We start from the raw sequence: 14160 nt of genomic DNA on the forward strand, positions 1-14160 counted from the left end.
ACTAGGGAGTGTTATTTTGAGAAAAATGTCAGAAATGTGTTCTATATAGTCTGTTTACTCTGTTTTATGTCCCCCATACCTTTCCTTGATGGAGAAATTATCCAGGTTCTTAACGCCCAATGTGACATATATCTCACATTACAGATCTCTGACAGTGGGGGGATGGTATTTTGAAAGAAATGTGGTCTATTTAGTCTGTGTTATGACGCCCTTAATTTTCATTTCAGTAGAAATGGGTCTGGGTTCTTATGGGTTAAGAGAGGTCTCCACGGTTTTTCAGTTATGGACTAAATGGATCGACCGCTGAGATGGAGGCAAGTGCTTTTTTTAATGCTTCATATAACCAGGAAATAAAAACTTTGAAGATTTAAAATATCTTTTCCAAGAAAATGCATACACTGAACACAAAATAATGTATATGTAATGTAATAAAAGGGAACTTTGAGAAAAAAAGTCAGAATATATTCTTTATACATAAAAAATACCACTTAAGAACAGAAAAGTTGTTTTTTTAAGATATGTCTCCTTTAAGTGGGTTTCACAAACCTTTGTTGAAGAAAGAACACTTTCATTTCTAACTGCTTTGATAAATATTTGTAGTTTTGCTGGTTTATTCTACTAGAAACGATTGATTTGACAGCTCAGAGGTGAAATTATGAATGGAGAGGTTTAAAGTCTTGATGTGATCTTGAGCAGGATTCTTCTGTGAATCTTTCCCCGACTGGCAGCATGTGGCAGAGGCAGGATTATTCACAAAGATGCACACGTCCGGTTTATTTTACTTTCCATTGACAAAACATTCCCAAACTATCTGAACTGAAATCCTAACCCTAAACTTTACCAGAGCCATTAAAGCCATGAAACTGCTGCCCCCACGTTCACAGGAAGTCGACATAAGTTGGTGTGCGACCAGATTTTTGTCCCCATCATGTAAGAAAAAACAAGTCCATGAATATTTACTCTTACTGACACTTTAATTAAATCTTCAATAATTCTCTCCCACATTTTTTGGAACATTTTTATTAAATTTACTTTCTCAAAATCCACCTTTGAGCAAACACAAGAAAGTAAAACCATTTCAAACTCATTAAGCTTAATTATTGTAACATATATAAAATTATATTAATATTTTTTCCTAAATGTCTATTCAGTAACATGCACGTCCGTTTCTCCTTCCACAAATACACAACCACAAATATAAAAAAATGACATGTACAGTGTGTCGTATCTATTATCCTAAAATAATTCAAATGCTTTATACACAGTATGTAGTTTCAAGTCTGTTCAACTTAAAATGGCACAAAAAAATCCTAAAATGAGCGCTTCCTAATACAAACAAAGATAGATACAAGATTAATAGTCTTATTCTAATACTACTTTTTATGTCGATTCATGCAGAACTTCTGCATCTGTGCCACCCAGCTAACACGTTTTCATTCCTTCTTTCTGAAGCCCGACTGAAACCGGGAAACATGCGCACACACCGAGGGTAACTCCAGCTGATGCACGTCCCGTGTTCTGTTTAGTAGCTGCCACATATGAGCTGGATATTCTGAGATCGAGCTCTCAGTGACATGATAAGATAACCCCGCTCTTTGTTTATTGCCCCGTTTTCATTTCCATGACTCAGCTCTGTGGTTATTTCACGAGCGTAAAGTTTACAACCTGAAATACTGTTGCAACAAACTGCATCTGTTGGACAAAATGGGAGTTTTTAGAGGTTAGTCCCCCTAACCTGAACCCATAAAGAGATAAAAGGGGGGACGAATGCAGGGATTCATGCAACCGAAACCCGGTTATGACCCATGAATCCTGCCTGTATCGGGTAGTTTACAGTCGGAAAACATGTTTTAATGAATGTTAACTTTACTTTAAAGATATTTTAGTTTGTTGCACGGTCTCCTCACAGCAGGAGGGTTCCAGGTTCAACTCCCAGCTGGGGCCTTTCTGTGTGAAGTTTGCATGTTCTCCCGTGTAAGCGTGGGTTCTCTCTGGGTGCTCCGGCTTCCTCCCGCCCCCCAAAAACATTCACCTTATGTTAATGGGTTAGGTGTGAACGCCCAGCCCCCTGGAAGCACAGTGTATTTATAAAAATCAGAGCCAGTGTATTTCTGGTGCTGGTTGCATCAGGAAGGGCATCCGGCGTACAATCAATGATGCGAGATCAACTCGCCATGGCGTCCCCTGATAAAGGGAGAGGCCGAAAGAGGAAGATTTACTTTGTTTCTATCGGCTGAACCAGATAAAACCATTTTCAGTTTGAAACGAGTTGATTGTTTTCAACCTTTTTTATCATTAGTTGGGTTTATTTTAACATATTTTAGCAGAAGCTTTGTTGTTCTACTAAAATCTACCTACAGGTGCAACTTGCTGGGTAACACGTTTAACCCCAAATCATAAAAAAAAAAAAAAAAAAAAAAAAAGGTTGTTCTGAAATTTAATTTTAATTCACTGCAGACAGTAGGAACCCAAAAATATTTATATTTAATTTGTTGTTGACTGCAACAATGTTCCAAAAAAACAGTTGGGATTAGTTAAAAGGCTGTCTTCAAGAAGGAAGAGAGCAGACCTCACTTCTTAAGGAAGCTTTAAGGAGAGTTCAGCATCTGTTCACAGCATCTGTTTACAGCAGCAGCATCAGAGACTCAAAGAAACTGAATAAATATATAAATAACGCTGGCTCTGTGGCGGGGGGACTGCTCTGGAGCTGACTGTTAAAAGAAGAGTGCTGCTTTAGTTAAGAAACATATTAGACAACACTGCCCACCTTCCACATAACTTCTTTAGTGGTGGAAATGGTCTCTGTGTGCTTAAACAAAGACAAAAAGGGGCATCCAGACTGAGCAACATATGCTGCCTTCAGGGCCACATCTTTTCCAGGGACGTCCGTGCGTTTTTCAACAAGACAATGTAAGACTGAAGAAAGAGAGATTAAAGGTACTGGACTGGCCCACAGTCCTGAGCATCTCCAACAGGGAACGTGTGGAGAACTTTAAAACAAAAACTATAGCATGAACCCCATTCTGTTGCACATCAGGGTCTTAAATTCTATCGCTTGGTGTCTTCAGTGCCAGAACTTATAAAACTTTCTTAACTAAAATGTGTTGCAGACAGAACATGAACAAAAGTACGTCTATTATCATATTAAATAAGTTTGATGAGGAAAAAAAGAAGAAATATCTGGGGTTCATATTATCTGCAATAGATAGATGTCAGAATATTTGGGATTTTTGGACCCTGAAACATTCATGTGTGGATTTTCATGTGGCTCTTCAGATTTCCCTGTTGGGTAAATCTTACACCACACAGAGCACAGCAAAATGGCTTCTCTCCCGTGTGAACTACTGCATGTCTTTTAAGAGTGCACTGCTGCCGAAATGTTTTCCCACAGATCTCACAAGCGAACGGCTTCTCCCCCGTGTGGACTCTGATGTGACTCTTCAGAACCCCCGGTTCTGTAAACCTTTCGCCACAGATCTCGCAGCCAAAGGGCCTCTCTCCCGTGTGGACTTTCGTGTGTCTCTTTAGATGCGTCTTGCAACTAAACGTCTTGCCACATTCATCGCAACCAAAGGGTTTCTCGCCAGTGTGAACTCTCATGTGTCTTTTTAAATTACACTGAAGTCTAAATCGTTTTCCACAAGCTTCACAAGCAAAAGGTTTCTCTCCAGTGTGGACTCGTATGTGTTCCTTAAAATGGGTCTTATGGCTAAATTCTTTGCCGCAAACACCACAACCAAACGGCCTCTCTCCTGTGTGGACTCTCATGTGGGTGTTAAAATGCGTCTTCCGAGCAAATCTTTTCCCACAAACCCCACAGACGAATGGCTTCTCTCCAGTGTGGACTCTCACGTGTGCCTGCAGACTTCCCTGACGTCTAAATCTGTCACCACAATAATCGCATATGAACGGTTTTTCCCCTGTGTGGACCCTCTTATGACTCTGCAGATTTCCCTGCTGGTTGAATCTTTTCCCACATTCATCGCAGCTAAATGGCTTCTCCCCTGTGTGGACTCTCTTGTGTGTGGTAAGATTGGTCCTCTGGTTAAACCTTTGCCCACAAACGTCACAAATGAATGTTTTCACTTCTGTGTCCAGTCTTGTGCGTGACTCTATGTTTTCCAGACCACTGAAGCACTTTGCACCAGCAACGCTGGTGGAGTGACATTTCATGTGTCTATGAAGGGACTGCTTGTAGAAATACTGTCGATCGCATTCGAAGCAGCTGTAAATTTTCTTTGTAGTGTCGCTTCCTTGATTACTATTTACACTTGATTCAGGTGCTCTGCTTTCCTTCCAACCATTATCAGGGTCTTTGATTTCAGGTCTGACATCTGACAGGGGTTCCTGCCATTCATCCTCATCACTGACTTCAGTCTCCGAAGAGTCGGAAGCCTTTTCTTTAGTGTAATGATCTGGGTTCCAGTCTGGTTCGTCTCCATCAGGTTCAGTTTTTATCCATCTAACTAAGCTGACGCTTGGAGGCTCCGTCTCTCTGTCATCTGCAGCTTGGCTTCGACGAAGCTGTGAGGACTGAGGTTTCTCTTCATCATCTTCACCCTTCACAATAACAACACTGAACGGGAACCTGCTGATATCAGTCTCCTGCTCATGAATCTCCTCCTCTTCCCGTCTGGTCCAGAGTTCCTCCTCTTCCTCCTTTATGTGGAGGGCTTCTGGGTCCTGCTGGTCCGATTTGGAGCTCCAGTCATGGGGAATCTCTTCTTTAATCACCACCAGTTGCTTTACATCTGCAAGTAAAAACATTGAGTAATTATAATATAACTCAGAGATACTCATTGCGCGGCTCCTCAAGCTCTAATTGGTGGCTCGCACTCGCATAGTAGCTTATAACAATATGGTAACAATAACAATATTTTTTTTCAAATAACACAGCAATTACTGCACAGTATTAAGTATTTTTTTAAGTTTGCGTTTTTGTAGTATTAAGTATTTTTATTAAGTATTAATTAAGGCTTAATGGTGTTTCCTAAAGGGAGAACTGTTAAACCTGGCAACGCAGCCCGCTTAAACCACCGTCACACTTGACCGCAGTGCACACTAGCTCCTTTAGCCAGCGCGAGATGCAGGCACAATGGATCGTTTTAATTAAAAAAAGGGCAAAAACCAGCACAAAAACCATGCTCATCCTGAATGTCTCGCTATGATTACAACAACAAACTACAAATACAACATGAAGAAAGTCGAGGACATGCATGCCAGCTTCCGCTCATCCCAGTATTAAGGTAAATGTGGTCTGAATTGAAAATGTATTGGCTGTGTTGTTTCTTCTTTTGTGGGATGTTTTATCTGTAGAAATGCATATTTACATAAGGGGACTTTAGTATGTTGTCGTAAAAGTGGCTCTTCCCTTGATTTTGCTCTGCCAATGTGGCTCTTGTGAAAAAAATAGTGAGTATCACTGATGTAACTTGAACTTGGACCAACTCACATCCACCCTGCTGGATGGATAAGGCCAGCTTCTGGTGGAAATGTTCTGCTGTCAGCTGCACTGAGGAGCATGCATCTTCCATCTGTTCCCAAATTACTTTGTTAGCTGAAGCTTTCTTGCTGAACGGTTACGTTCTGTAACTCATCAACCTGCAGCTGTGTGGATAAGGTGTGTTTCCAACACAACACCGGTCCTCTCCTCACTCTCGGTGTGCTAACGTTACATTATCGGCATGTTTCTGATAAAGATGTAGGTCTCCAAATACAACTGTTTAATGAGGTCAATATATCCAAAATGTTTAAACGCAGTAATTAACGGTACACATGCATTACTACGAGTTACGCTGCGTACAGCTCCGGCTTGGTCCGTTACTGTTGATGAGAAAGCATTGTTTGCTAGCATCTGCTGCTAGCTTACAGCTACACTGCTAAAAATATTTCCCTCTTACAGTAAGAGCAAGATAATCTAATATATACAATTTGGCTTATAAAGTAACCCAATTAAAAATTATTTATAATTAATAATAAATGTGCTGTGATGTTAACTCCATATTCTCTCTTCCACTTTATTATGTTTTCACCAATGTTACCATGGATGTTTCAAACAAAACATTGTCTGTGTTTGTGTAGGAGCGCTTCTGGGATTCAGCATGACATTTATTTAAGATGCTCTTTGGATGGGGTAGCATAAACTTGACTGTAAAATGAACCCCTAAAAAACTCCAAGGGCTCATGTGTCCTTCAACCCCATGTGTTAAAGTATTTTCCAAGCTGAATAAGTTGATAAAACACCACAGTGAGACCACACACCTATAAGTACCATCAAGCAAACAAAAGTCAAGGTAAATATTTAAAATAAAGGAATGTAAAAGATGCTTTGGGGACAAAACCCTGGTGATCCTAGATGATTTATTAACAATCTCAACCGTTTAAAAATATATAGATTGGTAAGGGAAAGAAGAAGTAATCTGTAAAAGCCATGGAACTCAGTAAGAAAACATCCAACTTGTTTAGGTATTGAGGAGACAAACGCATGTAGTAACATGTTCCAAATATGACCAAAAGAGGCAGCATTTAAAGGAGGACTAGATATCAGGGACTCTTTATATTTAATGAATCTGTCAGTTGACACAAACACACGAATTGTCTTTAGTTTATTAAACAAACGGGATAAATAAACAGGATTTAATCTCTGAGCCAAACTCCGAAGCAGAAGGTCGCAGTGATGCTCTGATACTCTGCCGTTTAAAAACCGTAGAAGAAGAAGAAGTTGTTGTTAGCATGAGCTCATAGGAGAAGCTACTTGTTGTGTTTGGCTTCTTTCTTTGAAACAAAGAAACATGTCAGATTTGACATGTTCTGCTTTTCGCTGCGTTAGCACCAAATCAGACACCATGAGCCTTCATGTCTTTCCCAGAGACGCTGGAGTACAAACACAAGTGGATTCAGTTTATTCGGAGACATCGTGATGTCCCGTTAAAAAATACCAGAGAGGACACGGATCTGCAGTCTTCATTTTTCGGGTGGCTGCTTTGCAAGTTTGACCTAAAAACAGTTTTGCAACTAAACTAATTATAAAGTCCGACGCCGAGCCAACCATTTATCCAGGAGAGACCGCAACTGTGAACGGGCCCAACAATAAACCAGTGAGTTTATTTTTTATCTGCTTCTTCTGTGCCCCGTTTACATTAACGCTTCCTGAACTCAGCCGAAGAGTCTGTCGGGACCCCTGGCGCAAAGCTAACCCGGCTACCCGACTGCTGCTGGCCTATTTCTAAAATTTGATAGAGTTTTGGGTCAAATTTAACAATTTTTTTCTGTGAATTCCTGCTCCAACTGAAACGGCTTCAGCTTTTTGTTTCTGCCCCCTGCTGCTGCTGCCCACTAAGCGTTAATCACAAAGGAAGCACACATAAATGGCTATTTACTATAATCTTAATCATATCAGGCATATTTACCACATTCATAGTGTGTATTTGCGACTTGATTCCGAAGCTCTGTTCTTACGTGATTAATTTTCCAGCCACCGCTACAACAAGCTAACAGTTAGCCGTTTCCTCCTGCAGGAAGACTCAATGTTAAATATGTGATTATTCTTACCTGCTGCTTGGTTTGTAACAGCATCCTTCGTCTGATGAACTCCGGGGCTTTTAGTCCCCAGCTTGTCTTTAAAAGTTAGACTTTCGGTGCAGTTTTGGTTCAGATCGTACACTTCGCTCATGGTGTCCGTGCAAGTTGTTTTCTTCTTTACAACAAACTGGAAGCTCGTCGGAGATGAACCAGGTCTGCGCAGAACCGATCACTGTCTAATGCAGCCGCTCATATTTCTGTCAGATTGGATCCATGGATGCGTTATAGTAGCCAGATAGAGACTCAAATCAAACCGTGTTATTGTTTTATAATGATTTAACGAATCTGATGTGGTTTTTTTGGACAGGCATTCACAAGGACACCTTAAACCCTCCCCAAATTTTGCTTGGTGCAGTGATTTATTTTCCCTCCCGTGTTTTCTGGTTTATGTGTCGTAATAAGATGATGTATTATCATATAAATGTATTTTAAAGCTAAAAAATAAGAGATATGTTGTGATGGATGGTTTTGTTCAGTCCCATATTAGATTAAATTAGATTAAACTTTATTGTCAAAGAGCAAGTACAGGTACAAACCAATGAAACGTTAGTATCCAACCAGAAGTGCAAAGGTGTGCTTTTATATATACTGAATAAATAATATGTACATGATATACACAGACTAAATATATACACTATTTAAATAAGTAACTGAAGATTAATAAATTAAATAATTAAATATAAATAGTGCATAGACAGTGCAAACCAGAAGTTGTGCAAATGGCAGTGGATTGGGTGGATGGAGAAGAGTAGGTGGGTGGAGTAGGGTGGAGGGATGGGTTAGAGGTAAATCTTTTTACAACACTCTGGTTATCTTCTCCATGCAGTGTGTGTCCATGAGATCTGGGGCATGTACATCATCCACCATGAGTTTTCGCACCATCAGGAACTCATAGCATAAGGATAGCATGTTTGTCAAAGATTTATTTATTTATTTATTGTTTGCTTATTAGTTGTAGCTTCCTTATCAGCAACAAGAGTTATATTATGAGTGTTCAGAAGTTAACATCTTAGTTCCTCAGCCTCCAGAAATTCAACCAATCAGACGATACTTTTGGAAATCATTGCATTCTCCGTATGATGCCTCACTCCAAAGAAATCTCCGGTTGATCTGAAATAGTTAAGAAAATATTTAGAGTTTATGATGGATGTGAATCTAATCTAGAGGTACACAAGATTAAGAATTAAGTGACTGCAAATGATCGTGTCAGGTCCCCTTTAACGTCAGAAACGCATCAAATAAAATCACAAATAGAACAAACAAAAATCTGACATCTATTGAAAATTAAATCTAATCAAACATTTGAGTGATAACAAAGACAAACCTTTCTGTGCTTAGAGAAATGTGCAAAAGTCTACAGTCACCCCTGATTTCATGTATCATTTACTCAGATTTATATATTGTTACCATAAAAAAAAAAACCCAAAGAAACTGACTTCAGTTTCATTTTTTCAAAAAAAGAGAAATAAACTGTATTTATTTTAATGTCTGTTAACTTTTGGAACAGTTCAGGTCAACTGAAAGCAGGATTTTAACTTGGCGCTGCTCCCAAAGGACAAACAGGAAACCGACAAACACAAGGAAGCAGAAGACAAAAGAGAGGATATGGGAGAGGCAATTCTGGAGCCAACACAGCACGATACAGGCAGGGTGAAAGCACTCTGTGTTGGAAACAAATCTGCTTCAGAGCACGGTTCTTTAAATGGATTTTACTGAATGATGACTAACGCAGGTTAACAATGATCAACTGAAGAGGACAACACTCCCTCAAACATTTCTGCTTACAGCTCAGACACATTTCGGCCAGTGATGAGGACATAAATGTAACATGTTTTAATAAGAGTTTTATGTATTTACACTGTTTTTTTTTGTCTTTTTTTACTCCTTGCCCCTTTTGTTTAGACGAGCACACCCAGACAGCTGGCGAGGGTTTGTCCTGCAGACATGTTGGCACCTCCGCAGAATGATGATGAAAAGGCCGCGCAACAGAGCTCGCTTGGAGCTGAAGGAGGAACTCTTTGGCAGACAGCTCTTCTATGGGTGTTAAAAAGCCACATGATTCCACATGGGATCCAGTGGACTCATCAGACGTGATTAGGTTACTTTATTGGTCATGTTAAAATTGGCCTTCACATAAGGTTTTAGGCCATTATGAACAAAGATTCCACACGGAGGATGGGTTCGGGGCCACATACACACAATACATATAGCAAATTATTATTTTCTACATATAATCTAGTAAGAAATGTGCTCATTTGCGGAATTATTATCAGTTGAGTAAAGGTTTTAAACTTACTAGAAAAGAGTCTCTATTTCTAGAATCTAGATTAATATTCCTGATATAGAAGGTTTTGCTAAAGCGTCAGAATTGTTTTCCAAATGTGCTCATTTGCAGAGTTATAATCAGTGACTTATGAAGGTCTTAACCCTCTCGGAAAGAGTTTCTGTTCCGAGTAAAATGATGGAATAGTCCTGATTTGAAAGTGTAGCTTAAGCATTACAATTATGTTTACTATTTCCATGCCTGTGCAATGAAGACTTGCTTGCTGCTTTAATTGCAATGATGAACAGATTACACATAAGCTTACATAATGATATATGAAGTCACATCAAAAAGGGGGATGACAGACATCTCCTAGCTGGTTGTGCTACATCTCAAAAGGTAAGTGGCTCTTGCAGTTTGGGGGGTGGCTGCTAAAGTCTTGCTACTGCTAATACAGATGTGACACAATATAGAAGATTACATTCCTACCTCAGTTATTTGACTGAATTAGTTGAAATGATAAAATCACTTCAAAAGGGGGATTGTTAAAATTGGCTTTGTTCTTAGATATTATGAATGAAATAAGTCTCAGTACTTTTCCATATGACCTAAAGTGATCCAGGAGTAGAAAGACAAAACAATTAGAAAAGCCTGGGAAAGCAAGGGCAGATTCACACACACACATTATTTGGATTACTCAGAGACATTATTTGGGTTAGTACGATTCATATCCAATCACATTTGATCAATAAGGGATCCACCGTGGGAAACTATGAGACATGTATACGAATTGTAACCGGAAATAAGGGGCTCTGTCTGACAGATTCCTGCGAGAGTTCTGTCTTACTGAGACCAGCGCTGAAATACTGCACGTGTGACCAAATAAAGACTTCATTTTCACTTTAATTACTCCGGTCCGTTCTTGAGCTTCCAACTAAAAGAACCGAATCTAACAGTCATTTAAATAATTTGGTTCACGTTTTACTCAGGCATGATGGATGCTGATCATTTTTCTGTCAATTTTTTTCTGGTTCTAACAGAAGAGAAACTTCCGGCTCAAACCAGAAGTCGTATATATCGTCTCTGAAAACCGCCTGCTGGAGCTGTTTGAGGTGTGTAAACAGGTTTCAGATGTGAGAACAAGAAGGTTAGGGGCGTTCCTGTAGAGTAGCGGTGCCTTCAGGGTCAGTTCTCCAGGAAATCTGAAGAGACGCAGAGACAGTTCCTCCAGGAACTTAAAGGGATAGTTTTGACATGAAGCTGTATGACATCCCATATTAGCAATATCATTCATGAACATTTTCTTAACCCCTGCTGCGTCCTGTGAGCCGAGTTCCAGCCTCGTTTTGGCGTTGATGAAGGTAGCCCGGCTAGTTGGCTGGGGTTTAAAAAATAAAGCGTTTTGCTTCTCAAAACAATATGCGTTCAAAAGAGTAATACATTTGCATCACAAAATCGTTCAATAAAAAAAGTCAGACCTCACAATCGCTTGGCCCTATTTTCTCTCCCTTCATATTTCAGCACGCCCATATATGTATAAATTGGGATAGCTGAAGCCATCATGATGCAGATTTATAGTCCCGAGAACTAGGACCACACACTTTAGGAACAGCTTTGTCCCTTCTGCTGTCGCACTTGACGCACCTGACGCACTTTACTACTGAGATCTATTTTACAATTTATTTATTACTTAATTCTATTTATTAGAAACCCTGACCCTGGTTTCAACCTTTATTTATTGTTCCTTGCCCTGTGGGTAATATCTACTTTTATCCTGTTCGGTACATTGTGAGTACCTGCCATGTCTGTCTTTGTACTGTCTTGATCTGTCCTCTGTCAAATTAATGTCTGTTAATAAGGTGTGTGAGATGCCTTCTCCTATTTTCTGCAGAACAAATCTACCTACGGGTACTAATAAAGTCAACTTGAACTTGAACTTAAAGGGTTAATTACCACACACCTGTGTTTTGCCACATTCGCCTGGGAAGCACATAAGAAGCAGGTTATGTTGAGCAAGGAGAACAAAAAAGCACAAGTAAGTTTTAATTTGTTTGGTCATATTATTATAGTTAGATTAATAAAGTATACATTCATGTGAAGTGTTGTTTTATTTGCTTCATGTACTTGTTTCCATGGACCATTTGTAGGAGAAGAGTTTTTACCTTTGGCAAGCGAAGCGAGGTATGTGGCATTTCAAAGACTAGTGTGTGTGGTGAAGTAGTTTAATTTGCAATGTTATATGCTTATTGTAGTATGTGTAGTAATTAAGGGTTTTTAAAGAAAATGTAGATTGAGATGTACTCAAACTTTTAATGTGTGAAAATACTAATATTTTGCCAGGGCTGCTACACCCTGTTTGACATGGACATTTAAGGCTGAGTTATACTTCTTTTAACTGCCCTTGCGCTTGCGTCTTGCGCGTATGTTAATGGCTCGAGACGTTTATACTTCATTTTGCTTTGTCGGCGGTTGTGTGTGCTGCGTGGCGATTCACCGCCAGGACAGTAGGTGGAGTAGCGGGTTTTTTCAATGACAAGCCTACTACGATGAAAGGAAATTCACCGCCAGGAGCTCTTTGGCAAGTCTCTCTTCCATAGATCTCTTCGACTGGATTCATGCTTCTTCTTCTTCTTGTAAATAGCCGGTATTTTGTCAGATTTTCAACACCTTGGGGGTCTAAACGACTACTTTCTCGCCTGAAAATGTTTCAAATGTTGCTAAAGTTATATATTTACAGAGTTTAGCCTATAGCTTAAGGGAAATCAGCTTTTCAGGCCGGCTGATTTCGGCTCGGGCAGGAGTGAAGTGCACTGTGTGTAAACGCTCTGCATACTGTCAGATCGATCAAGTAGTAGGCGGTTTCGACCACAGCCAGTGGCTTGCGCTTGCGTCTTGCGTGAAGTTTAGAAAATTGAGGTGACACACGCAAGCACGCAAGGGGGGGCTTGCAACCGTGCAAGGGCTTGCGTTGCGTCTTGCGTTACCGACTATAAACCAGGCTTTACTGTCTGCCACAGCCTTGCAGGGCTCTGGCATCCTCCAGCATCCTCCGGTATCCCCAAGCTGTGGAAGCAGCTACATACAGCTGCAACAACCTTTGCATACAAGTTGCTGCATGAGCTGACAAATACAAAGTGTTCTATAAACACATGAATAAATGATTTTATGAAGGACATAAACAAACAACCAGGTATAACTGTATCATCGTCTGAAGGTAATGACTAAACTGAATGAGTACATGAACTTCTACTCCAGGCTTTATACTGGAAGCCCCGCCTACAAGATACAACACAAGGCAGGTTTATTTGTGTAGCATAATTCAACAACAAGGTGATTCAAAGTGCTTTACAGAGACATTAAAACAGTAGAAATAAAAAGCATGATTTAAATTTTAAACAAAAAAGAAAGAAATAAGAACAATAGATCAAATCAGAAGTTAAAATGTGATTAAGTTTTGAAACTCAAGCTTCAGATTTGGAGCTTTATTCAAATGCAGCTGAAAATAGGTGTCTTAAACCTGGACTTCAACACACTGAGTGTTTCAGCTGATCTGAGGCTTTCTGGGAGTTTGTTCCAGACATGTGGAGCAAAGAAGCTGAATGCAGCTCCTCCATGTCTGGTTCTGACTCTGGGAACTGATAGAAGACCGGATCCAGATGACCTGAGGGGTCTGGAAGGTTCATCCTGGGTCAGGAGGTCACTGATGTATTCTGGTCCTGGACCATTCAGAGCTTTATAGAGCAGCATCAGAACTTTAAAGTCTACCCTCTGATGGACAGGCAGCCGGTGTAAAGACCTCAGAGCTGGACTGATGGGGTCCACTTCTTTGGTCTCAGTGAGGACTAGAGCAGCAGAGTTCTGAATGAGCTGCAGTTTTTAGGTAGACCTGTAAAGATGCTGTTACATTAATCAAGCACCTGAAGATGAATGCATGGACTAGTTTTTTTAGGTCCTGCTGAGACATCAGATCTTTTAACCTCGATATATTCTTAAGGTGATAGTAGGCTGACTTTATTTGCCTTAATGTGGGTTTTTTTCGAACATAAGCACATTTTTACACAAAATATGCATTTCTAAACCTTCCAAAAGACTATGCAACTTGCTATAACACCAGAAACACCCCTATGTAGAGTCTAACTCTTTGTACATCCCAGACCAGGAAACTGCATGCAGGTGAGGCAAGCAAACAATACGTGTAGTAATCCACACATTTAAATAGATGTCGTTAAAATACTCTGTCTCATTGTGTTTATTAAAGTCGAAACTTACACCAAATTGTCAGTTAAAATGACTTGGCTGTTATTCTTATTTAGCAT

General features: G+C 39.9%; 1 protein-coding gene across 1 annotated transcript; it reads right to left on the reverse strand.

Annotated features, from left to right (window-relative positions):
* Positions 1-972: 972 nt before the first annotated feature.
* LOC142374576 (uncharacterized) lies at positions 973-7815 on the reverse strand. Its single transcript, XM_075458315.1, has 2 exons — positions 7552-7815; positions 973-4751 (listed from the first exon to the last, which is right to left on the reverse strand). The coding sequence occupies exons 1-2, from the start codon at positions 7670-7672 to the stop codon at positions 3247-3249; spliced, it is 1626 nt and encodes a 541-aa protein (XP_075314430.1). The 5' UTR covers positions 7673-7815; the 3' UTR covers positions 973-3246.
* Positions 7816-14160: the final 6345 nt, after the last annotated feature.

The sequence above is a fragment of the Odontesthes bonariensis genome, chromosome 23 (genome assembly GCF_027942865.1).
Source record: "Odontesthes bonariensis isolate fOdoBon6 chromosome 23, fOdoBon6.hap1, whole genome shotgun sequence".
NCBI lineage: Eukaryota > Metazoa > Chordata > Actinopteri > Atheriniformes > Atherinopsidae > Odontesthes > Odontesthes bonariensis.

Bases quoted from the DNA above. Each gene is read 5' to 3' on its own strand.
- LOC142374576 (XM_075458315.1), bottom strand. From the start codon at position 7,672: ATGAGCGAAGTGTACGATCTGAACCAAAACTGCACCGAAAGTCTAACT. The intron at 4,752-7,551 runs GTAAGAATAATC...TTTTACTTGCAG, and splicing joins TGTTACAAACCAAGCAGCAG to ATGTAAAGCAACTGGTGGTG.